This window comes from Carcharhinus amblyrhynchos, chromosome 4 (genome assembly GCF_965287045.1).
Source record: "Carcharhinus amblyrhynchos chromosome 4, sCarAmb.v2.hapA, whole genome shotgun sequence".
Taxonomy (NCBI): Eukaryota; Metazoa; Chordata; class Chondrichthyes; order Carcharhiniformes; family Carcharhinidae; genus Carcharhinus; species Carcharhinus amblyrhynchos.
The window spans coordinates 8,375,954-8,402,323 of record NC_137327.1 but is presented as its reverse complement, the minus strand read 5'-3'; the positions used below and the strand labels follow the sequence as shown (position 1 = coordinate 8,402,323).

The window sequence follows — 26,370 nt, the reverse complement described above, 5'->3', positions numbered from 1 at the left end:
CTGGCTCCTCATCTTGATGGGGCAGATGAAAGAGATGTTTAATTGGGTGCAACGAGTTACAAAATATCGACGTAAGTGTTTCAAGCATTTTTAATTGGGAAAAGAAAGTCTTGTCCAGTGACGGGGGTGAAGAGCGAGGAAGCAGCCTGACAGGATTCTGTTCAGAAAATGCTTACTTCTTATTCTGGGAATGAGTTTCTTGCAGTTTGCCAATCTGCTTGCAAAAGACCAAATGGCTATTTCATGAATAATTATCACCCAAACCTCTCAGCGGGCGGCACGGTGGCACAGTGGTGAGCATTGCTGCCTCACAGCGCCAGGGACCTAGGTTCGATTCCCGGCGTGGGTCACTGTCTGTGCGGAGTCTGCACCTTCGCCCCGTGTCTGCATGGGTTTCCTCCGGCTGCCCCTGTTTCCTCCCCCAGTCTGAAAGACATGCTGGTTCGATGCATTGGCCATGCTAAATTCTCCCTCGGTGTACCCGAACAGGTGCCGGAGTGTGGCGACTGTGGGATTTTCACAGTAACTTCATTGCCTATTTGTGACAATAATAAATAAACTTGTCAGAACAAACAGGCAAATCATCCGGTGTGAAAGAGAAGTTTCCCAATGTGATGTGACAACATATTTAATATATTCTGTCACCTGCGCACACAAACATACTTACACGCACCCACACACACACACACACACACACACGTGTTGAAAAATTTTGAAAAGATTCTGTGTACGTACATTCTGCTCTCTGATCCTCACTCGCAGAACAAGTTTTTGATCTGAACAATATCTGGACTTCATTGCAGTGTTAATGTGAGCCTGCTTGTGACACTAATAAATAAATTTTAAAGAAAAACTGCCCTCCATTTTCCAATCTTCTGTCAGAGACAGTCTTTTGCCCCATGAGATAAAAGCAAAAATATTGCAGATACTGGAATCTGAAATAAATACAGAAAATGCTGGTTAATCTCAGCAGACCTGACAGCGTCTGTGGAGAGAGAACAGAGCCAATGTTTCGAATGTGGATGACCTTTTGTCAGAATTGAAGACGAGACGATGCTTCATCGAGTTTTGTCCGTGTATTTTCTTTTGAAAGGATTTAAGTTGGAAGCAGCTCGTCTTGGTGGCCTGCTTTGGATGTTGACGTGTGAACCTAGGGCTGCCCGTGACCCCCCGCACTACGACCTCCAGGCCATCCGCCACCAAGTCAAGGGGCAGCTAATGACGGGGAATCAAAATGAAGCTTTGCCATCAGTCCCTGACACAGATAGCTTTTTTCTTTATCTTAAGGCTGAAAGGAAAGAATTTGCATGTATTTAATGCCTTTGATAACCTCGGGATGTCCCAAAGTGCTTTGCAACCAATTAAAGTCGAGCCTCTGTAAAGTGTGGAAAAGCAGTCATCTGTTTGCACAAAGCCAGATCCCTTCACAGAAATGTGAGAATGATCTGATCATTAGTAATGTTCATGTGTGTGCAGTTAGGTTGCAGGTCAGTCACAATCTCATTAAATTGCAGAACAAGTTTGAGGGCTAAACAGCCTCCTCAAATGCCTTTGATAGATAGCACCCTCACCCTGCTATCTCCCTTTCAAAAAATCAGAATTGATTCTTCCTTTAGAACCTTCTGGAATGTCAGAGTCTTTAATGTGGAAATGTACTTTCCCTGCGTGCACTGACTACGTTCAGTTGAAATGTATGATTATCTCTCAGTGAAGTGACAGGACTAGCTGACGGATGAGAATGCTGTGTACCTGTGTGTGTGTGTTTTTTTTTTAAATGAAGCATTGGATGAGATTGCGCACAAGAAATTCTCACTCACACTGAGGCCAACAGACCTATGGGCAGCGCGGTGGCACAATGGTTAGCGTTGCTGCCTCACAACGTCAGGGACCCGGGTTCGATTCCAGCCTTGGGTCACTGTCTGTGTGGAATTTAAACATTCTGCAGGTGCAGCAGGTGGTCAGGAAGGCGAATGGGATGCTGGCCTTCATAGCGAGGGGGATTGAATATAAAAGTAGGGAGGTCTTGCTGCAGCTGTATAGGGCATTGGTGAGGCCGCAGCTGGAGTACTGTGTGCAGTTTTGGGCGCCGCACCTGCGCAAGGATATTTTGGCCTTGGAGGGAGTGCAGAGGAGGTTTACTAGGCTGATACCGGAGTTGAGGGGGTTGAGCTATGAGGAGAGGCTGAATAAACTAGGCTTGTACTCGTTAGAGTTTAGAAGAATGAGGGGAGATCTCATTGAGACGTATAAGATGATGAATGGGATGGATAGGATAGAGGTGGAGAGACTCTTCCTGCTCAAAAAAGACAGTAGGACTAGGGGGCACAGCCTCAAGATAAAGGGGGGGCGGTTTAGAACGGAGTTGAGGAGGAACTTCTTCACTCAAAGGGTGGTGAATCTCTGGAATTCTCTGCCCGTTGAAGTGGTGGAGGCTGCCTCGCTAAATATTTTTAAGAAGCGGGCTGATGGGTTTTTGATAAGAGAGGGGATTAAGGGTTATGGGGAGAGGGCGGGAAAGTGGAACTGAGCCACGACAGATCAGCCATGATCTTATTGAATGGTGGGGCAGGCTCGAAGGGCCAGATGGCCTACTCCTGCTCCTATTTCTTATGTTCTTATGTTCTTATGTCTGCCTGGGTTTCCTCCGGTTCCCTCCCACGCTCCAAAGATATGCAGGTTAGGTTGATTGGCTGTGTTAAAATTGCCCCGTCGTGTCAGAGGGACTGGCGAGTTAATGCATGGAGTTACAGGGATAGGGCCTGGGTGGGGTTGTTGTTGGTATTGTTGGTGTCGATGGGCCAAATGGCCACCTTCTGCACTGTAGGGATCCTGTGACTTGGAGCATCCTTGTGGCCTGGCCAGTAAACTGGCAGGGAGCTAACAGGCAGAGAGCTGGGGGAAATAATCCGTTCACACAATTGGCAGCGATAAAAGCTTTCCAACAGAATGGATGCCACAAGGGAGGGATTTGGAAATAGAGAAATCTCTGTTCACAGACATGACATGGGGTGGGATTTTCCAGCCATGCTCGCCCCAGGACTGGAAGATCCGCCTGAGATCAATGGATCTTTGCAAGGTCTGTGTCCTGCCTGGTACGATTTCTGTGGCAGTCAGAATGGGAAAGGTCCACCGTGAAGTTCAGAGTTACTTGAAGACGTGAGTGGAAGATCATAAGGGGATGAGCAATGACCAGGTCAGTTGTGTTTCTCTTGATGGTTGATTGAGGGACAAGCGTTGGGCAGGACACCAGGAATAACTCCCTTGCTTGTCTTCACATACTGTCACTGAATCTCTCATATCCCAAGTACAAGGATGGGAATATGTAAGTACTTGAATGGGGAAGGATTAGAGGGGTATGGTCCACACAATGGCATTTGGGACTAGCTGGGAAGGCACCAGGGTCAGCATGGACTGGTTGGGCCGAAGGGCCTGCTTCCGTGCTGTATTGCTCCATCACTCTATGATTCACCCAAACAGGCAGTTTAGAGTCTCATCTAAAAAAAGATGCATCTCAAACGGAGGAAATCTTCCTCCGCACGGTGTCAAAGTGTCAGCACTGACTTCTGTATTCAAGCCGGAACCTGGAAATTCATCAACAACTGTGCTACCATCTGAGCCCCAGATAACAGCTTATTGAACGATGGGCTGAAGGGCCTTTTTCTGCTCCGCAATGACTCTACGAACGAATCGTCCCGATGTAACTCCAGTTCCCACCAGCAATGGGTGTCATTTTGGCTGAGAGAGGACCAGACATTGGAGGTGCGACCCCCCTGGACCATACGGTTCAGATTCACATGAAATATTGTGTTTAGTGAGAGACCTATTCGGCACGGAGGGGGTGGGGGGATTGTGTTTGTTTTCATGACGTCAGAAATGTAACAGTTTAAAAAAGAACACAGTGAAGTGTTCTCCGCAAGATAGCCTTTGAGTGCCACATGTGTGACGGGAGATAGCAATACAAGTTCTGTCAGGGATTGTCGCTTAATTGGAGAACTTTGTGTGGAGGGTTAATGTTTGTACAAGTGTTCAAGATATAAGCTGCAATCAAGTGCCTTGCTTCTCAAGTGTGACGCAGTGTTTGAAGTCATTTGTCAGGCCATCTGAAGTGTAGCATCCAAACACATCTCTTAATGGGTGTGCCCTGGAGGTCCGTCTCAAGTGGTTGCTACAGGCGGCTGTTACTAGGTGCAGAGGGCAAGTGTCTCAGGTGAAAACCATTCTGAAAGAACGTGTCAAGTTCAGTGAGGTGAAGTGGATTTCAGGGGACAGTGGGGATGGAATTTTCCAGTCACGCTCGCCCCAAAACTGGAAAATCTAACCCAAGGTCAACAGACCTTTGCATGGTCCGCCCGCGCACCCCTGCCCGCTACATTTCCCATGGTGGGCAGGATGCAAAAATGCCTCCCCGCCCCCACCCCCCGTTTCAAGAAAACACAGCATGGAAACCGTTTTAACTTCGAGCTATCCCAATAGTTCAGCCTTGTCTCCCTTATCTCTCGAGAACGAGGTCCTTCCAATCCTGATCCCCTCAGGATATAATCCACTCTCCGTCACTGAAGGAGCTTTAATGGTGAAGGTAAATGCAAAATAAATACGGATGCTGGAATCTGAAACATAAACACAAAAATGCTGGAAAATCTCAGCAGGTCTGAGAGCATCTGTGGGGAGAGAATAGAGACAATGTTTGCAGCCTGGATGACTGTACATGACATATACATTTTCTATGTTTCATTTAGATATGAACTGTTACACCCTGTGGCGACTGTACAAAAACAATGTTCGCCAGAGAGCTATTTAAATGTTATTAGGCTATATCCAAATATTATGCTAAAATGGTTGATACTGTTCATATAAGGATCACCTGTAGGACCTGCAGGGTCATCTGGACTTGAAACGTTGGCTCTATTCTCTCTCCACAGATGCTGTCAGACCTGCTGAGATTTTCCAGCACTTTTCCATCCATGACTAGAATTTCTTGGTCACACCAATCCAAAGCCTATCAATGATCCTTCAAATGTTCCACTCTGCCCAGAACAACTCCCGTAGCGGGCACGACTGGAAAGCTTGCCGCAAAGAGTGAGACATTGGGTAGGATTTTCCGGCCCTGACACTGGCGAGGGGAGGGGTTGGGAGGTGGCGGTGGGGGTGGGGCTGCAATGTCGTGGGCGAAACAGGAACATTTGGAGAGCCGTTGACTTTCAATGGCTCTTCAAATTTCCCTGTCCCTCGGCGAGGCTCGCCAGCTTCGGGGCATCAGAATTCCTGCTCGTTATGTTGGTGATGTTAGTGGAGGAGCCTTTAGTGATTGCTTTCAGATAAATACATGAAGTGTTCATCTGACAGTAATTACAATCAGAATTTCCAGCTTAAAGTGCTGAAGTAATCAAATAACCTACTCAGAACAGGTTCTTGAGAATTCTTCTTCCTCATTGTCTTGTGTTGTCAACACTTTGAATCGGGATATTTTAAGGACAGCAGATGCACTCTCTCACACGTGAAAAGATCCAAAAGGTCTAGCATTTGACAGCGTCTACAGACCCCAGTCCTCGAATAATGTTGCAAATTTTCTTCGTAATGGGAGAATTTCTCAGAATTTCTACTTTCTCTGGAGACTAAGGAAACATGGCATGTCCGCTATGACTTGCACCAATTTTTACAGGTGCACCATAGAAAGCATCCTTTCTGGAAGTATCACAGCTTGGTATGTCTCCTGCTCTGCCCAAGACTGCAAGAATCCACAAGTATGGTGAACGTAGCCCAGTCCATCCTCGAAACCAGCCTCCCATCAAGTGACTCTGCCTACCACTTCCAACGTTTCAGAAAAGCAGCCACATAATCAAGAACCCCCAGATACTCCAGACATGCTCTGTTCCACCTTCTTCCAACCGGAAAAAAATACAAAAGTCTGAGGTCACGTAGCCACTGACTTAAAAACAGCTTCTTCCCTGTGGTCATCAGACTTTTGAATGGACCTACCATATATTAAGCTGATCTTTCTCTACATCCTAGCTGTCTGTAACACTACATTCTGCATGCCCTCTTTTCCTTCTCCCTCATGCACACTATGAATGAACTGCTTTGTCTGTATAGCACGCAGGAAACAATACTTTTCACTGTATACCATACAAGTGACAATAATCATAGAATCTACAGTGCAGAAGGAAATCTTTTGTCCCATCAAGACTGCACTGACAACAATCCAACCCAGGTCCCATCCCTGTAACCCTGCACATTTACCCTACTAATTCCCCCTGCCACTAAGGAGCAATTTGTCATGGCCAATCAATTAACAATCTGGAGAAAGGAACAGAAGACGCTGTTGCTAAGTTTGCAGATGATACAAAGTTATGGAGAGGGACAGATAGCATTGAGGCAGTAAGGGGGCTGCAGAAGGATTTGGACAGATTAGGAGAGTGGGCAAAGACGTGGCAGATGGAAAAGTGTGAGATTATGCACTTTGGAAGGAAGAATGGAGGCACAGACGATTTTCTAAATGGGAAATGCTTAAGAAATCAGAAACACAAAGGGACTTGGGAGTCCTTGTTCAAGGTTCTCTTAGGGTTAACGTATAGGTTCAGTCAGCAGTTGGAAGGCAAATGCAATGTTCCCATTCATGTTGAGAGGGCTGAAATACAAGAGCAGGGATGTACTTCTGAGGCTGTGCAAGACTCTGGTCAGACCCCATTTGGAGTATTGTGAGCAGTTTTGGGCTCCATATCTAAGGAACGATGTGCTGGCCTTGGAAAGGGTCCAGAGGAGATTCACAAGAATGATCCCTGGAATGAAGAGCTTGTCAAATGAGGAACGGTTGAGGAATCTGGGTCTGTACTTGTTGGAGGTTAGAAGGATGAGGGGGGATCTTGTTGAAACTTACCGGATACTGTGAGGCCTGGATAGAGCGGATATGGAGAGAATGTTTCCACTAGTAGGAAAAACTAGAACCACAGAGCACAACCTCAGGCTAAAGGGACAATCCTTTAAAACAGAGATGAGGAGGATTTTTTTTAGCTAGAGGGTGGTGAACCTGTGGGACTGTTTGCCGCAGAAGGCTGCGGAGGCCGGGTCATTGAGTATCTTTAAGCCCAAGATAGATATGTTCTTGATTAATAAGGGGATCAGGGGTTGTGGGGAAAAAGCAGGAGAATGGGGATGAGGGAATTATCAGCCATAGAGTCATAGAGGTTTACAGCATGGAAACAGGCCCTTTGGCCCATATACCTTGATACCCATCGTACCCATGTAACTATCTACATAGCTTTATAGAGTCATAGAGATTTACAGCATGGAAATAGGCCCTTGATTGAATGGTGGAGCAGACTTGATGGACTGAGTGCCCTAGTTCTGCTCCAATGCCTTATGGTCGTATCTCTGGACTGTGGGAGGTAACCGGAGCAACCTGGAGGAAACGCACGCAGACACGGGAGAATGTGCAAACTCCACACAGACAGTGACCCACGTCGGGAATCGAACCCAGGTCTCTGGCAACCCCAAATTTAATAAATCAAAGAATTCAAAACAAGCATTATTGGAATGTGGAAATTGTGACAAGTCTGGTATTTGTTGCTCATTCTGAGTTGACTTGAGAAGTCGATGGTGGGCTCTCTTGAATTCCAAGGGGTTTGATGCATCTGGGTGCTTGCTTAGCCAATTTGGAGGGAAATTCAGAGGCAGTCACATCAATTTGAGGACTGAAGCCACCTGTAGGCCAGACTGGGTAAAGACAGCAGGCTCCCCACCCTAAAGTAAATGAATGAACCAGCTCATATTCTGCAACCATTTCCTCATGGCCACTTTTGTTGATATCAGCTTTTTACTTCCAGGTGTTTTCAAATTTAAGCTTCTAAAAACAAGAATAAGATTTGAACTCACATCCTCTGGATTATTAGGGCTGGATTATGAGAGCAATAATGTAACCATTATTCTACCATGTCCACCTGAATTCACAACCCAAAACAATGCTTGAAATTGCCTCAAAAACAGCAAAATGCTAGAAAATCTCAACAGGTCCAACAGCATCTGTGGACAGATTATAGAGCTAACCTTTCGACAGATGCTGTTAGACTTGTTGAGATTTTCCAGCATTTTCTGTTTTAGCATAACATTCCAGTATTTTGTTTTTATCTCGGAATTGTCTGATTTTTGAAGCTTAATTTTTAAAAAAACCATCTAAATTCTGCCTTTGCAAGGAACCTTTGCAACTAGAGGATTCCAGATTTTACTAATTAACTCATCTTTCTAAATGCTACAGATTTGAACCCATGTACCCAGAATATCAGCCTGGGCCTCTTGATCGCTGGTCCAGTGACATAATCACTACACAAACACTCTGATCTGTCAATTTTTATGTCGTGTTCTAGGCAAAGACAATGGAAATCATGGAGTATCAGCACAGAAGAGAAGAATGTTCGGCCCAACTAACCAATGCTATCACTGTGTTCACATGACGCTCCTTTCTCATGCATGTGTAATATTGCTATTCATTTCAATGATTAAGTGACATAGTGGTTAGCATGAGGGCCTCACAACACCAGGGACCCAGGTTCGATTCCGACCTTGGGTGTCTGTGAGGAGATTGCACATTCTCCCCATATCTGCGTGGGTTTCCTCAGGGTGATCCGGTTTCTTCCCACACTCCAAAGATGTGCAAGTTAGGTGAATTGAACAAGCTAAATTGCTCTTTAGTGTCCCAAGATGTGTAGATGAGGGGATTAGCAGAGTAAATATGTGGGGTTACAGGGATACACCAACAGAGAATCGGTGCAGACTCGATCAGCCGAATGACCTCCTTCTGTACTGTAGGGATTCTATGAAATTTTGCCCTCTCACCACTCTGGTTAAAGAAACTTCTGAGTTCCTGTTCCCAAAAGCTAACTGTACATTATCCCATGGTTGGCATTGCTATAAAGAAATAATTCCACAGACTAACAACCTCCAGAGCTCCTGCTCTGCCCAAGACTGCAAGGAACTACAAAAGATTGTGAATGTAGCCCAATCCATCATGCAAACCAGCCTCTCATCCATTGAGTCTCTCTACGCGTTCCACTGCCTCGGCAAAGCAGCCAGCATAATTAAGGACCCCACGCATCCCGGACATTCTCTCTTCCACCTTTTTCCATTGGGAACAAGATACAAAAGTCTGAGGTCACGTACCGACCGGTTCAAGAACAGCTTCTTCCCTGTTTGTGTCAGACTTTTGAATGGACTTACCTTGCATTAAGTTGATCTTTGTCTACACCCTAGCTATGAATGTAACACTACATTCTGCACCCTCTCATTTCCTTCTCTATGAAAAGTGTGCTTTGTCTGCATAGTGCGCAAGAAAAACATACTTTTCATTGTATGTTAATACATGTGACAATAATAAATCGAATCAGATCAAAAATGTGCGGGTTATTTGGCCATTCCACATTGCCCCTTAGTGTCAGGGGGATTAGCAGGATGAATATGTAGGGATACGGGGATAGGGCCTGGGTGGGATTGTGGCCAGTGCAGACTTGATGGGCTGGATGGCCTCCTTCTGCACTGCAGGGATTCTATGAAACGGAGTGAAATCAGCTCAGCTGCCCTGCATTGCGCATTCGCATAGTTTGCGGGATAGTGACTGGCAGCAGGTTCCACTGGTGACTCCCAACCTGCCCCCTGGCTCGAAGCTAACAGCTGAAATGTGGAAAGGATGGTTGTGGTCAGTGGGGGGCACAGGTTGGCGGGGTTTGGGGGGGGGGATGGGGGGAAGGGGATGCAGCAATTCCAACGCAGCTGGCAATAAAGGTAATGATCCACTTTGAAGGGATAATTGAACGTGAGCAAGGAAATATTTACTTTGGAGGATGCTGTTTGTCTTTTTGTCTTCCACTTTTGCCTTGAGCTAAACTCGCAAAGTGTAGTTTCAGCAGAATTGCACACTCAGGGGAAAAAAAAACCAACAGCTCTGCCTCATTCCAGATAGTGTGTTTATCGGGATTTAGGAAGCTGTAAACTTTATTGCACTCAAATCCTGTGGTCAAGAGGGCAGAATTTGTGTTTAATGTCAGTCGCTGGTATTTAAGGCAGAGCTTAAAGGACTCTTAATCATGAATGTGGAAATGCTGATAAAAGCTTTTTTTTTAATGTCAACCATAAAGTTCGGAAAGGGCTGATAACTGGTGAGAAACTTCTGGAATGTTTAGGCCCAGTGAGGTGCAGGTCAGAGCCTGAAAGCAGTTTAGGTTTGTAAATTCTTTCAGTCAGAGACAGTGAAGAATTCAGGCAGATAGATATAGCCGGAGATCTCTGTCTGAAACGTAAAAAACATGGAAGAAAGGCCAAGAAAATGGTCGTCAGTCAAAGCCTGTTCTTTCTTCTCTGTCCAACCTGGTGGAATCTGAAAATCCAGCTCACAGACTGAGACGCTGTGAAGGCAGCACTCCGGGAAGAAAGCTGACAAGGAATAGTACAGGAAAATGATGTTGAGGTAAAAAAATCAGTCATCATTTGCATGAATGGCGAAGTAGGACTAGGGGGCCGAATGGCCTATTCCTGGTCCAATGAATTATCATCGTGGAATCCCTATAGTTCAGACAGAGCAATTTTGTGCTCTGTCTGAGACTTTCTGTGTGTTGGAGATGCTAGCGTTGGACTGGGGTAGCTTAAAGACCAACAAGTTTATTTAGAATCATGAGCTTTCGGAGCGCTGCTCCTTCACCAGGTAATGAAGGGACTTTCTGACAGAGAGTGCCAGGTAAGGTACTGCGTCGGAGACTCCCTGACAGAGTATCTTACCCATAACCCCTCCCTATCCGCATAACCCCACACATCTCCCATGGGTAATCCATGTAACCTACACATCTCAGGATACTAAAGGACAATTTAACATGGCCAGTCCACCTAACTTGCACACCTTTGGACTGTGTGAAGAAACCAGAGCACCCGGAGGAAATCCATGCAGACACGGGGTGAACATGCAAACTCCACACAGACAGTGATCCAAGGCTGGAATCGAATCCAGGTCCCTGGCACTGTAAGGCAGCAGTGCTAACCACTGTGCCACCATACCACCTCATGCTTGGCTGTGTCAGAGACTCCTCTTGTCCAATGGCTGTAAGGGTCCAATCTGAAATGGACTTTGGCCCTGATTTAAGTGGGTATGGGCTCAAAGGACAAAGCATTGTCACTCTCCCCAAGCAAGTAGTCCTAATCTTGGAGCAGAGTACACCATCCTGACACTCCTCGAACCAGTCAGTTCCTCCCTGTTGTAACAGGGTGGATATTAAATGCTGGATTTGGTGGTCGTCCCATGATGGTCAAGAGCCAAACTGGGTCTGTCCATTCCCCATTTTGTGTCGGACATTTGGGGATAACTGGGACTTGTTCCCTTCATTCCGGGTTAGCCTGAACTTGGATTTGAAAGGTGAAAAATCAGTGTCTGGCGTATTGTATTGCCCAATAATTCAATATCTCCAACCTGGCCTTCCCAAACTGTGATATTGGTGATCTGCACTGAGTTCAGACTGGGAATTGGATCAATAACTGAAGGGGAGCAGATTGCATGGATCGGGAGAAAGGACAAAGGAGTAAGAATAACAGGGTTGTTCTTCAAAAGTGTCAGGCCAGACTTGATGGGCCGATTGGCCTCCTCTGACGAGTGCTAGCCTATGATTCAAAACTCTACTTAACCGTTCATGAACTTCCAAATGAAAAAGAAAACAGAAAAAATTGCATTTATGTAGCGCTTTTCATGATCTCTGGACATCTCAGAGTTTACAGCTATGAAGTCCTTTTGAAGTATGGTCACTGCTGTAATGTAAGAAACGAAGCAGCCAATTTGTGCACAGCAAGCTCCCACAAATAACAATGTGATAATGACCAGATAGTCTGTTTTTGTGATGTTAGTCAGAGATGAACAATTGACCTGAACGCCAGGGAGAAAGCACTTCCCTGCTCTTCTTTCAAATAGTGTCACGGGATCCATCGCGGACAGCGTATGGGGCCTTAGGAGCGCTCTCACAGAATCACAGAGGACACTTCAGATTGTGAAACCGTGCAGTGCAGGAATGAATATTGCCAAGTTCACACTCCCATGGCCTGGACCAGTGATTATACTAACACACCGGGCACGATCTTGCTGCTGTTCACGCCACGTTCCCGCTGTAGCAAGGCTGGAGAATTTGACGACCAACCAAATCTCCATTCGCTCATTCACTGTGAATGGTAGTAAGATTCTGGCCCCCGTCTCACACACACACACACAAACATACACGCACACACATGCACACACACTGCGCATGCATGCCCGTACTCACACACACACCCACCTACTTGCACTCTCTCCCACATACACATAATTTCACTCACACACACCGACATGCACTCAGACTCTCCCACACTTAAACTCTCTCACACACACATACACACTCACATGCAAGCACACAGACACACACTCATACAGACTCACACACACACACACACAAGTTCACCCACTCACTCACTTAGACACACACAGACGCACACTCATAGAGATTCAGACTTGGGGCGGCACAGTGGTTAGGACTGCTGCCTCACAGCACCGGGTTCAATTCCTGGCTTGGGTCACTGTCTGTGTGGAGTCTGCATGTTCTCCCCATGTCTGCGTGGGTTTCCTGCAGTTTCCTCCCACAGTCTGAAAGACGTGCTGGTTAGATGCATTGGCCATGCTAAATTCTCCCTCAGTGCACCTGAACAGGCGCTGGAGTGTGGCGACTAGTGGATTCCCGCAGTAACTTCATTGCAGTGTTAATGTAAGCCTACTTGTGACACTAATAAATAAACTTCCAAACTTTTCAGGCTCACACTCATTCACGCACTCGCTCATTCACTTGCACAGCCCCACAAGCATTCACACTCACTCATACAGATAAATACATATCACTTCTTCAAATCTGGTTTGCTGTGCATCACTGATTTTCTTCTCTCCTCTCATTGGTAGCTGCGCTTTCAGCCAATGGATGTTAGGCTTTGGAAAACCCTCTCTAAACCTCTCCATCTCTCTGGTCCATGCTGACCGTCTAAGCAAACCCCATTTGCCTGCATTTGGCCCATATCCCTCTAAACCTTTCTTATCCATGTATCTGCCCAAATACCTTTTAAATGTTGTCAATGTCAGGCAATTTTCAGAACAATTACTAAAACTGAATGCTTTGACAAAGATCTCTCTCTTCATGTTCCCTTTTGTACCTCAGTGCTGAATTTTGTTTGATAATCTCTGTTGCTCAATGTCTTGGGGAGTTTAGCTGCATTCAAGATGCCAGGTAAAGATCAGTTTTTTGTTGTAGAGGGCACAGAGGAAGAGAAGCCTGCTGTTCCTGTGGACAGAACGGCACAGCAGGATTCGCCTCTTAATGAAGGTTAATGTACCTGTCATTGCTTACACATTACCCACCAGGTGCATGACATTCTGCTTGGTTAAACTGCTTTAGTCATCAATACGGAAGTGTGATGAGGAAATGGGGATTTTGTAGAATGCTACAGCACAAAAGAAGGCCATTCATCCCATCATATCCGTGCCAGCCCTGTGAATGAGTTGGTCAATTTGAACCAAGACCCTGCTCTTCCCCCATAGTCCTGCAGAGATTTCTCCTCCATGCATTCAATCAATTGAATCTCATTCGCGACCCTTTCCCAATCACAACTCACTGCGTTTTTTTAATAAAACTCCCTCACTTCCCAACCCCACCCTTCTGTCAGTTACCTTAAACCTGCCCCCCTCTGGTTACCAAGCCTCCTGTCACTGCGAAATAACTGCTGCTTATCTACCCTATCAAAACTGTGGATGATTTTGGATCCCTCTATTAAATCTCCCTTACCTTTTCAATGTATTATTTTGTGCGACGGAGAGCAATTGGCAATAAACCTACTCAATATCTCTTTCTTCCCCATCTCCCTCTGCTCCCCACCTCCCCCCCCCCACCCCCCACCCCCACTCCCCCCCACCTCCATCCCCACTCTTAAATTTCAGATCCTTTTACAAGGCAAGAATCCAGGTATCGCCTGGGAGTACACGTTACCGAAGGCCATTAATGAAAGCAAGACCACTGTTCGGAGACACAACTACACCTGGGTGGTCGTGCGATCGAGTTGCTCTGCATCGTGTGCAGGAGGTGAGTAACTCTCTTGTTCGTCTGAAGAAAATGAAACACTCTCCTTTTCTCTCTGCCCCCCCCCCCGCCAACCCTCCACCCCCCCCCTCCCCACCACCACCCCCGACCCCAAACTCCCCCTGGGAGAGTGAGAGACAACAGACGATTTTCTGTTGAAGGCACAGAGTGTGGCATTGTCCTTTTCATAGCCTTGTCAGGTGTCTAAAAGCCTAAGGCCTGGCTCAGCATATCCCTCCTCCCCCCACCCTCCCACCCCCTGACAATGGTGACGAGTAGCACGCAGTGATTGTCATCTTAATTTTGTTTTAATCTCGTGTGCTTTTTGCTTCCAGCGGACAATCGATCAGATTGTCACAGGTTCGTTGTAAGACATGGAGGGGTTTAGGTATGCCCTCTCAGCTTCCTTCAAGGGGAGGCGATGGCCTGGTGGTATTATCATTAGACTCTTAGTCCAGAAACTCAACTAATGTTCCGGCGACCCAGCTTTGAATCCTGCCGCTGGTGGAATTTAAGTTCAACAAAAAATAAATCAGAAATTGCGTACCTACTGACGACTGTGAAACTGCTGTCGATTGTCAGAAAAACCCACCTCATTCACTAATGTCTTTTAGAGAAGGAAATCTATCATCTTTACCTGAGCTGGCCTTCACGTGACTCCAGAGCCACAGCAATGTGGTTGACACTCAACTGCCCTCGGGCAACCAGGGGTGGGCAATAAATGCTGGCCTAGTCAGCGACGCCCATGTCCCATGAATAAATGAAAAAAAAGTGTGACAATCATCATAAACTGGGCTCAAATTAATTAACCACCCAGGACTGAAGTGAGGAAAATGTCTTTATCCAGAGAGTGATGAATTGACTACCATAGAAAGTAGTTGAGGCCAAAATGTTGTGTGATAAGAGGAAATTATAAATAACTCTCGGGGCTAAATGGATCCAGGGATATGGGGGGAAGGAGGGATCAGGATATTGCTTTTCATGATCGGCAATGGTCAAGTTGAACGGTGGAACAGGTTCAAAGGGCTGAGTGGCCTGTTCCTACTTCTAGTTTCCATGCTTTGATGTTCTATGCTTAGCACTGGACGTTCAAGAAGGAAGTTGTGCTTTTATAACATCTTTCCCAACCTCAGGATGTCCCTAAGTATTTCACAACAAATCAAGCGCTCTTTGAACTGTAGTTGCTGTTATGGCAGCCAGTTCAGACACAGCAAGCTCTCACAATAATAGTGCTTACAGAGATCATTCGAGGCTTGTAGACAACTACAACAAATAATTTACAGGGCAAATGGAATGCAGGCCTTAATCTCAAGGATGCTTGAAAATAAAGAACCATATTCCAATTACATAAACCTATTGATCCCAAACAGGCTACAAGTTCACAAGATAGACTTAGAGAACATGTTTTCTCAGCGTGGGAGCCAAAAACCAGAAGTCACTGCAACAAGACAGCCGCTACTTAATCCAATCGGGAATTAAAGGGAAACTTCTTTTCGCAGAGAACGGTTAGAATGTGACACCCATCATCACAAGAAGCAGTTAACAGCATATATTTATTTATTAATGTAGACTTACATTAACACTGCAATGAAGTTACTGTGAAAATCCCCTAGTCCCCACTCTCTGGTGCCTGTCCGGGTACACCGAGGGAAAATTTAGCATGGCCAATACACCTCATCAAAATGACTTTCAGACTGTGAGAGGAAACCGGAGCAAATCTACGCAGATACGAGGAGAATCTACAGATTCCACATAAACAGTGACCCAAGCGGGGAATTGAACCGGGGTGCCTGGCGCTGGGAGGCAGCAGTGCTAACCACTGTGCCACCGTGCTGTCCAGTACATATAAGGGGAAGCTAGATAAGATATGGGGTAAAACGGTCTGGAATACTGAAGGGACGAGATGGAATAGGGTGGGAGTGGTTTACATTGACCATTAATGCCAGCATGGACCATACAGGCTGAACGCAATAGGGAGGATCAGAGAGTCATAGAGGTTTACAGCATGTAAACAGGTGCTTCAGCCCAATTTGCCCATGCCATCCTGTTTTTAACCATTAAACTAGTCCCAATTGTCCACATTTGGCCCATATCCCTCTATACCCATCTTACCCATGTAACTATCTAAATGCTTTTTAAAAGACAAAACTGTGCCCACATTCATTACTGCCCCTGGCAGCTTGTTCCAGACACTCACCATCCTCTGAGTGAAAGAATTGCCTCTTTGGACACTCTTGTATCTCTCCCCCTCACCTTAAACCTAAGCTCTCTAGTTTTAGACTCCCCTACCTCGTTAGGAGATGAGAAGCCATTTTTGTAACTCATTGAGTTATGATCTGGGGTGCGCTGTTTGCAAAGGTAGTGAAAACAGGTTTAATAATTTTCTAATTAGGGTTGGGAATATTTCTGGGAAAGGAAAATCTGCAGAGCTAAGGGGAAGGTGTGACTAATAGCACTTTCAGGATGATGGCACAGGCATGATAGGCCAACTGGCCTCCTTCTGTGTGGTATCATTCTTTGATTTTGTGAAGATCAGGAACCTGGGGTGCATTTTGTCCCAAGGGTTGTCAAGACAGATCATCGCTCTACAGCTTATCTAGCAGTGCCCAGAACTGGAAGCTGTGCTGCCTTGGTAGGAAGGACAGTTACCACATGCATTGCTTCAATAGCTCCCAAGCTATGAGTGAAGCATTCAGCTGGAGTTCTCCCACATGCCGTATCACCTCATGGGCCATTGTTTAAAACAGGGAGCGAGCATTCAGAATTCTTCATGGAGAACTGTGATCATGTTAAAACAAAATTAGATCAGCTATCAAGATCCACACTGTTGGATGATGGTGGATGACAATAATTAGTACAAGTATTAACAAGAGTTTGCCTTTCTTGCAGGAAAAATGGTGAGCACTGCCTATTGTCTACAGGACCACCTCACTCAAGTCAACTCCACCCTGTGCCTCGCACAGACACGACCAGTAACAGGATCGATTACCTGCAACACACAGCCCTGCCCTGCGAGGCAAGTATTTTTCTTTGTTAAATAAGGGTATTGAAAGTTGCACTCCTGACAGTGCCCACCAGTTTTGACACTGTCAACCTATTTGATGTGCCAAGACTCTGGAGTGGGATTTGAACTCACAAGCTGCTGACTCAGTTGGGAGTGCTACCACCAAGCTGCGGCTGGCACTGTGCGGATGTGAAAATGTCAGAGCCAGGGGACAGGGCAGGGACTGCAGTTCCTAATGTGCACTTGGATTAACCTTAATTTATTAGTCACAAGTAGGCAGACATTAACACTGCAATGAAGTTACTATGAAAATCCCCTGAATCCACACACTCTGGCACCTGTTCGGGTACACTGGGGGAGAATTAAGCATGGCCAATGCACCTAACCAACACATCTTTGGACTGTGGGAGGAAACCGGAGCACTTGGAGGAAACCCACGCAGACACGGGGAGAACGTGCAAAGCCCACATAGACAGTGAACCCGGGTCCATGGAGCTGTGAGGCAGCAGTGCTAACCACTGTGTCACCGTAGAATGTGTGAAGCCATGCGATTGTGGCTTGGGGAATAGTCTTTGAGATGTGTACCTGGTGGTCACTACAGAGTGACTCAGTTTCAGATTGAAGGGCTTCAGGTTTAGTGCAATCTATCAGTCGCTGAAGATTGTAGGTGGTCTTGGTGCAAGGAGCATCGAGCCTGGTGGTCTTTGTATTTGTTGGGACATGTGAAGTCAAATGTATGGGGTTTCCCTGTGTTAGTCTTTGATTTAATTAACTGGATTTGGTTGTCTGAATGGAGGGGAACCCCATCATTGATGTGCTAATGCGCTGTTTCAGTGATCTGCAATAGGATATACAACTATGAATGCCAGTCACACTCGGAATAAACAGCCTGGAGTAGGAAACTAAGGCGAGGTAACAATGTTCGAAACGTTGCCGACCCCAGGGACTGGTAATGAATCCTGTCTGCAGGGATATAGTGTTCAGGAAAGGAGGTGGTGTAACATGAAATGGGAAGGACACCTGGGGGGAGGGGGTGGGGGTGGGGGGGAGCGCAGAATGTCAATCCTGTGGGAGGTGTAAAGTTACACCATGAACCTGCTCTGGTTAGTGTGAAAGAATAGAGTGAACACTTGGGCTTTGCTCAGGGTCAGATGGGAAAGAGTCCAGTTCACCTGGATGAGAGTACGTGAAAACAGCAAAATTCATGTAATGGGGAGAAAGAAAGACTTGTATTTCTAGCGCACCTCTCACACCCACCAGATAATCCACCATGCTTTACAGCAAATGAACTACAAGCTGCTGTTGTGGAATACCTGGTGGTCCATTTGCACACAGCTCCCACACACAACAATGTGATAATGGACAGATAATCAGCGTTTGTAATGTTACTTGAGGGATGAATGCTGGTCAGGGCACCAGGGATATGCCCCCTGCTCCTCTTTCAAATAGTAAGAAGTCTCACAACACCGGGTTAACGTCCAACAGGTTTGTTTGGAACCACGAGCTTTTGGAGTGCTCCAAAAGCTTGTAATTCCAAACAAACCTGTTGGGCATTAACCTGGTGTTGTGTGACTACTTACCATGCCTATTCCAGTCCAACGTCAGCATCTCCACATCCTTTGAAATGGGGATGGGATCTTTGCACGTCAAGCCAAGAGGTTGGATGGGGCCATGGTTTAATCTGACCTGAAAGACAGCACGTCCAACTGCGCAGTGCCCTATCAGTACTGCATTGGAGTGTCAGCCTTGATTGTTGTGCTCAAGTCCTGAAGTGGGACTTGAACCCTCAACCTAGTGACTCAGAAAAGAATGATACCAACTGAACCACTGGTAGACCTGAGTGGAGTTCAGGGGGATATCAACTAAACTTAATCTTATTTGAAGCATGGTCTTTTCAAGTAACAAGTGGACCAAGGAGGCGGGGAGAGGTACAGTGGTGCAGCCCCCTCCTTTATAGGCACCCCATTGTCCACAGAGGGGACAACAATAGCTTTCCTTGTGGCAAAGTGCATCCCTTTCTCCTCCCCTTCTCCCTCGCCGCGACCACTCGGCAAAGCTCGTCTGCTTGACTGGCATCTCCCAGCCTATCTCACCTGTCATCAAGGATATGCCAACATTGAGGCATTCTCCCCATGGTGCTGCAGCTACAGCTCTGCCCAGCCTTAGTTGTGGCACTGTTGAGGTGCCAGCCTTCTGATTGGGCTGGCAGCTTAGTGAGAGATCCACAGCCCAAAATGAGGCGGGGACTCTTACAGCGGCCATCACTGGAAAGCTCCTTTCACCGGCTGAAGTGGGGTCATCTCCCACCTTTGACCTTCAATGGCAAGACTTCACCGTCAACAAGAAAATTTAGGCTATTGACTCTGGCTGGTCTGTGGTTAGATTGCCCCACCAGGGGACCATTCTTAACTTGTGAGCGCAGTTTATTTATTAGAGTCACAGGTAGGCTCACATTAGCACTGCAATGAAGTTACTGTGAAAACCCCCTAGTCGGCACATTCCGGCGCCTGTTCAGGTACACCGAGGGAGGATTTAGCATGGCCAATGCACCTAACCAGTACGCCTCGCAGACTGTGAGAGGAAATCGGAGCACCCGGAGGAAACCGGCACAAGCACGGTGACAACGTGCAGACTCCGCACAGACAGTGACCAAAGCCGGGAATCAAACCTGAGTCCCTGGCTCTGTGAGGCAGCAGTGCTAACCACTGTGCCACTGTGCTGCCCTTCAGATCTACTCCATTTCTGGCATCTTGTACATCCCTGGTTTTAATCATTCTATAATGGCAACAGGGCCTTCAGCTCCCAAAACCTTAAACTCTGCAATTCCACCCCAAATCCTTTTTACGTTGCTCCCAAAACCCATCTGCTTGAACATACGTTTGATCATCTGTCTGATATTTCCTTCTGTAAGAGTGTCAGATTTTATTAATGCACCTGTGAAGCGCCTCAGGATCTTTCTGACAGAATCGTTTTTCGGCCTTTTGGCTAAGATCTGGTGTAATATCTGTTCATATCAGTTTAATATCTGAAGTTGCAATATAAATGAAGTTGCTGATGAGTTACACTTTCACTGCTCCGCTGAGCAGCAACATCATGAAGTGTTGTGGCAAAGTGGTTAGCACTGCTGCCTCACAGCGCCAGGGATCTGGGTTCAATTCCCGGCTTAGGTCACTGTCTGTCTGGAGCTTCACATTCTCCCCGTGTCTGCATGGGTTTCCACTGGGTGTTCCAGTTCCTCCCACAGTCTGAAAGACGTGATGGTTAGCTGTGCTGGCGATGCTAAATTGACCCTAATGCTAGTAGGGCAAATATGTGAGGTTATGCGCATAGGGTTTGGGTGGGATTGTGGTTTGGTCAATGGGCCAAATGGCCTCCTTCTGCACTGTAGGGATTCCATGATCATTGAGAGAGCTGTCAGCTTCCAATTGCCTTCTTCCTCTGTGAACCTGGTGTCCTTTCATCATGAAGTTTAACATTACTGTTTATTTTATTGGTGTGACAACTAGCCTTGCATTAACACTGCAGTGAAGTTACTGTGAAAATCCCCTAGTCGCCGCACACCGGCACCTGTTCAGGTAAACTGAGGGAGAATTTAGTTGGCTAATGCAACTAACCAGCATGTCTTTCAGACTGTGAGAGGAAACCGGAGCACCTGGAGGAAACCCACGCAGACACAGGGAGAATGTGCAATGACCCAAGCCAGGAATCAAACCACCGTGGCACAGAGGTTAGCACTGCTGCCTCACAGCGCCAGGGACCCGGGTTCAATTCCGGCCTTGGGTCGCTACCTGCGAGGAGTTTGCACGTTCTCTCCGTATCTGCGTTGGTTTCCTCCCACAGTCCAAAGATGTGTAGGTTACGTGGATTGGCCCTTCATGTCAGGATGATTAGTAGGATAAATATATAGGATTATGGGGATAGAGCCTGGGTGGGATTGTTGTCAGTGCAGGCTCGCTGGGTCAAAAAGCCTCCTTCTGCACTGTAGGGATTCTATGATTCTATGAACCGGGGTCCCTGACACTGTGAAGCGGCAGTGCTAACCACTGTGTCCCCCTGATGCTCATTTCCTCAGGATCTTGGCTTTATTGCATAAATTCATATATCATCAATGACACCCTGTGCTTGAGGATTGCTGGAAATTGCTGGATTTGAGAGCACATGGTTTTAGTAGAAGGCTGCAGTGGATAATTGATGGAGAGTGTGTTCCACCAGATTCAAGGTCTTTGCCTTTTCCACTATCAATATTATGCAAATAAGGGATTAACATAATTGGCACTAAAGCCACATTGGTTTCTCGTGTTGAGTTTAACTCTGGTGGCCACGGTTGCTATGACGGCAGAGATAGGAGGCATGAAACTTTCCAATAATGAAGAATGTATAATACTGGGCTAAGAAGGTTAATCTATGATGCCAGATTGCAGAAACCTGGCTTGAATTCCCTCAAGTGTAGATCAAGGGGTGATACAATTGAAGGTAAAACTGGTTTAAGGATTCAATGATTAGATAGAGAAACATTATTTCCTCTCTTGGGCTTACATTAGCACTGCTAATGGAAATAAATCATCTTAAAATTAGTGCTAGGCCATTCAAGAGTGAAATCAGGAAACATTTTCACACAAGTTCTGATGGAGATCCAGAATTCTGTCTCAAGAGGCAAAGGTTATTGGTAGAAATTGGAATATTCAAGATCAAGATCTTTTGTAAGAGTGGAAAAGATGGGTGAATTATATTGAGGTACAGATCAACCAAGAATGACAGAATAGGCTTGAGGGGCTGAATGGCCTCAATTAAAAGTTTATTCATTAGTCACAAGTATGGCTTACGTTAACACTGCAATGAAGTTACTGTGAAATTCCCCGAGTCGCCACACTCCGGCACCAGTTTGGGTAAATGCACCTAACCAGCACATCTTTCAGAGTGTGGGAGCAAATTGGAGCACCTGGAGGAAACCCGCACAGACACGGGGAGAACATGCAGACTCCACACAGACAGTGACCCAAGCTGGGAATCGAATCCGGGTGCCTGGTGCTATGAGGTAGCAGTGCTAACCGCTGTGCTGCCCCATGGCCTACTCCTGTCCCGATGTTTCCTGGGTGTTTATGGTGAGACCTTTCTTCTCATCATCCCACTACGTCGAACCAATGACTTCAGCGTGCACCTGAAATCTGATCTCCTCCCTCTGTCACCCGCGACCGATGGATAATTACAAATTGTGATCGCAGTCGGTCTGCTGTGGGTTTGCTTTTTAATGTACAGCCCCACAATTGGATAATATTTCATTGAAGGATGAACAGGAATGTTCCTGTAGAATTCCACAGGGATGTCACGAGCTCCTTGGCTTCAGTTTTTGTCAGGCCTGGACAAATCCATTTGCCGTGGCCAAACCACCCCCCCCCGAGCAAGTTTCTGCTCCTGACTGGTATGAATGTCACTTTGTAGTTTAAGGTGATGGACAAGTTGAAACCTATAGCTCCCTGTATAAGTTACACAAAGACGACACTGTACACATTCTCACTACCTGTAGATTCTGCTGAGGTTTAACACGTCGATTAGTGTCAGAGGAGTATTCTGTTGTGTATTAGATAAAAAGAGATTTGTTTTAACTTCCTGTCCCCCAAATAAATAAGCCTCCCTATACCAAGAAGCCAGTATTTATCATGATGTAGACATTATAACAAGTGGAGTTAGTGCCTGTTAACTATCAGCCCACCAATGTAGGTTTCAGGTGGGATGATACATTCTCGATGGAGCTTATCATAAAAATCTCGTTCCATCTTGCTTTGATTGGGTTTGATTCATTATTCTCACATGTATCATCACAGAAAGAATCATAGAAACCCTACAAGGTCCAAAGAGGCCATTTGGCTCATCAAGTCTGCACCGACCACAACCTACCCAGGCCCTACCCCCATATCCCCACACATTTTACCCGCTAATCCCTCTAACCTATGCAGCTCAGAACACTAAGGGACAATTTTAGCATGGCCAATCAACCTAACCCACACATCTTTGGACTGTGGGAGGAAACCGGAGCACCCGGAGGAAACTCACGCAGACACGAGGAGAATGTGAAAACTCCACACAGACGGTGGCCCGAGCCGGGAATCGAACCCAGGTCCCTGGAGCTAACCACTGTGCTAACGTGAAGGGCCTGTATTGGTACACAGAGAAAAGTATTGTTTCTTGCACGCGATACAGACAAAGCATACCGTTCATAGAGAAGGAAGGAGAGGGTGCAGGATCTAGTGTTACAGTCATAGCTAGGCTGTAGAGAAAGATCAATTTAATATAAGGTCCAAAAAACAAAGAAAATTACAGCACAGGAACAGGCCCTTCAGCCCTCCAAGCCTGCACCGGCCATGCTGCCCGACTTAACTAAAACCCTGACCTTTCCGGGAACTACTTCCCACTATTCCATCCTATTCATGCCTTTGTCTGCTTCCATTACCTCTCCCATCAGCAAGTTTCAGGGATCCACCATCCTCTGTGTAAAAAACTTGCCTCGTACATCTCCTTTAAACCTTGCCCCTCACACCTTAAGTCTGTGCCCCCTGGTAATTGATTCTTCCACCCTGGGAAAAAGCTTCTGACTATCCACTCTGTCCATGCCCCTCATAATCCTGTAGACTTTGATCATGTCGCCCTTCAACCTCCGTAGTCCCATTGAGAACAAAAGTCTGATGGCAGCAGGGAAGAAGCTGCTCTTGAGTCAGTTGGTACGTGACCTCAGACTTTTGCTTCTTTTTCCAGATGGAAAAAGGTGGAAGAGAGAACGTCTGGGGTGCGTGGGGTTGTTGATGATACTGGCTGCTTTCCCCAAGGCAGCGGGAAATGTGAACAGAGTCAATGGATGGGAGGCCGATTTATGTGATGGACTGGGCTACGTTCACAACCCATTGCAGTTTCTTGCAGTCTTGGTCAGAGCAGGAGTCATATTAAGCTGTGATACATCCAGAAGGGATGCATTCTACAGTGTCTTGGGAACTTTGATAGCTAGTGTCTGGAAAGTCCTGTCCCTGAACTGCAATGCCCAATATTAAGTGTTCCCCTGATCCATACACTTTCACAGATTTACCAGCTTGTTCCTGATCTCACCTTCTTCTCCTGGATCGCAAAGACCTTGTCGCTGCTTACCATTCTCAATCCTCTTCCTCTGACAGACTGCAGTCTTCAGAAGTTTTCCAAACTTGAAGTCACTTCACATCACCTGACTTAGGTCTCACTCTTCATTAGAACATAGAACAGTACAGCACAGTACAGGCCCTTTGGCCCTCGATGTTGTGCCGAGCTATGTCCAAACCCAAGATCAAGCTATCCCACTGCCTATCATTCTTGCTTGTATCTGCTATTGCGGAGATTGGCTCTTCAGTAGAGAGATTTGAATTCAGCCTGGTTCCTGAGTGTAAAAATGCAGTAAGGCAGAAGTACATATATAGCGGTGAGTGCAAAACTTAATTTAACGAGGACACTAGGATGCTATCAGGACTTGATGGTTTGAGTTATAAGGAGGGCTGGATAGACTGGGGCTTCTTCCTCTGGAGCATAGAAGGCTGAGGAATGATCTTATATGGGTCTATAAAATAATGACGGACATAGATCAGCTAGATAGTTAATATCTTTGCCTAAAGGCAGGGAAGTGTAAAACTAGAAGGCATAGGTTTAAGGTGAGAGGGGAGAGACACAAAAGTGTCCACAGGGACATTTTTTTTTTACACAGAGGGTGATGAGTGCCTGGAATAAGCTGCCAGAGGTAATAGTAGAGGCGGGCACAATTTTGTCTTTTAAAAAGCGTTTAGACAGTTATATGGGTAAGATGGGTGTAGAGGGATATGGGCCAAATGCGAGAATTGGGACTAGCTTAGGTGTTTAAAAAAAAAGGTCGGCATGGACAAATTGGGCTGAAGGGCCTGTTTCCATCCTGTAAACATCTATGACTCTATGACCTGATTGTTGGCCATTATCTGAAAGGATTTGCAATGGAAAGGACTGGATCTTATAGTAACATAAAACTCTGATTAGACCCCTTTTAGAGTATTACATTCACTTCTGTGGCACCACAGTTAAGGAAGGACATATTTTGGAGGGGTTTCAGTGCCACTTTACCAAAGTGAGATCAAGACTAAAAGGGTCAAAAGCAAATATTGTTGATGCTGGAATCCAAAACAAAAACAGAAAATGCTGGAAAATCTCAGCAGGCCTGACAGCATCTGTGGGGAGGGAACAGCATTAGGTGTTTTGAGTTAACTCTAACTTTGTTCTGACGAAGGGTCATCCAGACCCGAAACGTTCAACAAATATATCCTTTACTTCTATCTTGTTGCTTTGTTTATTTGCTCATGTTGTATTTGGTTAACTGCTGTTTAGCCATCACACCTCACCCTTTGTTTCTTTACTTCATTCAAGAACACAACCTTTCGCCATTTAATCTACCCTGCAACCACCCATCCCTCCCTAACTCCACAGACCCTCCATTTTGTTTTCTAACCCCCCCTCCTTTCCTGCTGCCTCCCCTCCCCCCCAAACCCCCCATTCCCCGCTTTCATTTGCTCAAAATCGATTACATTCTGAACTTCCTCAGTTCTGATGAAAGGTCGTCATCGATCCAAAACATTGGGCGGGATTTTCCGGCTGCGCTCGCCGGAAAATTCCACCTGAGGTCAACGGATCTTTCTATTGTCCGCCCCACGCCCGCTACGATTCCCATAGCGGGCAGAACTGGACACTTCGCCCCGTGAAATCTGGTTCCCGCTCCACAAACACTGTCAGACCTGCTGAATATTTCCAGCATCCTCTGGTTTTATTTCAAATCTTTACCTCTGCCAATAGAATCCAGCCTGCTAACCAATCACCATGCCTTGCTCCTACAGTATAAATTGCTGCGATTGTTTAAAATTTGGCATTCTTGTCCTGATGAGTTCAAGATGAAAAGATTCAGCAGCATGTCTCTCTTTTCAGTGTTATTCAAGCTCCGTATTACCAAGTGACTGAATTAATGGGCAGGATGTACCAGCCATGCTCGCCCCAAGATCGGAAAATCCCTCCTGAGGTCAACAGGGCGGCACAGTAACACAGTGGTTGGCACTGCTGCCTCACAGCGCCAGGGACCAGGGTTCGATTCTCGGTTTGGGTCACTGTCTGTGTAGAGTTCGCACATCCTCCCCGTGTCTGCATGGTTTTCCCTTGGGTGCTCCGGTTTCTTCCCACAGTCCAAAGATGTGCGTGTCAGATTAATTGGCCATACTAAACTGCCACTTAAGT

General features: G+C 46.3%; 1 protein-coding gene and 1 pseudogene across 1 annotated transcript in view; both read left to right on the top strand.

The window, feature by feature from the left end:
- adamts18 (ADAM metallopeptidase with thrombospondin type 1 motif, 18) overlaps positions 1-26,370 on the top strand; it is a 250,197-nt gene that overhangs the window by 189,294 nt on the left and 34,533 nt on the right. The window contains exons 17-18 of the mRNA XM_080188061.1: positions 13,970-14,111; positions 16,998-17,124. Of these exons, the coding sequence (XP_080044187.1) occupies positions 13,970-14,111; positions 16,998-17,124 (269 nt within the window). The remainder of the gene's footprint in view (positions 1-13,969; positions 14,112-16,997; positions 17,125-26,370) is intronic.
- LOC145342776 (U2 spliceosomal RNA) lies at positions 20,078-20,180 on the top strand (annotated as a pseudogene).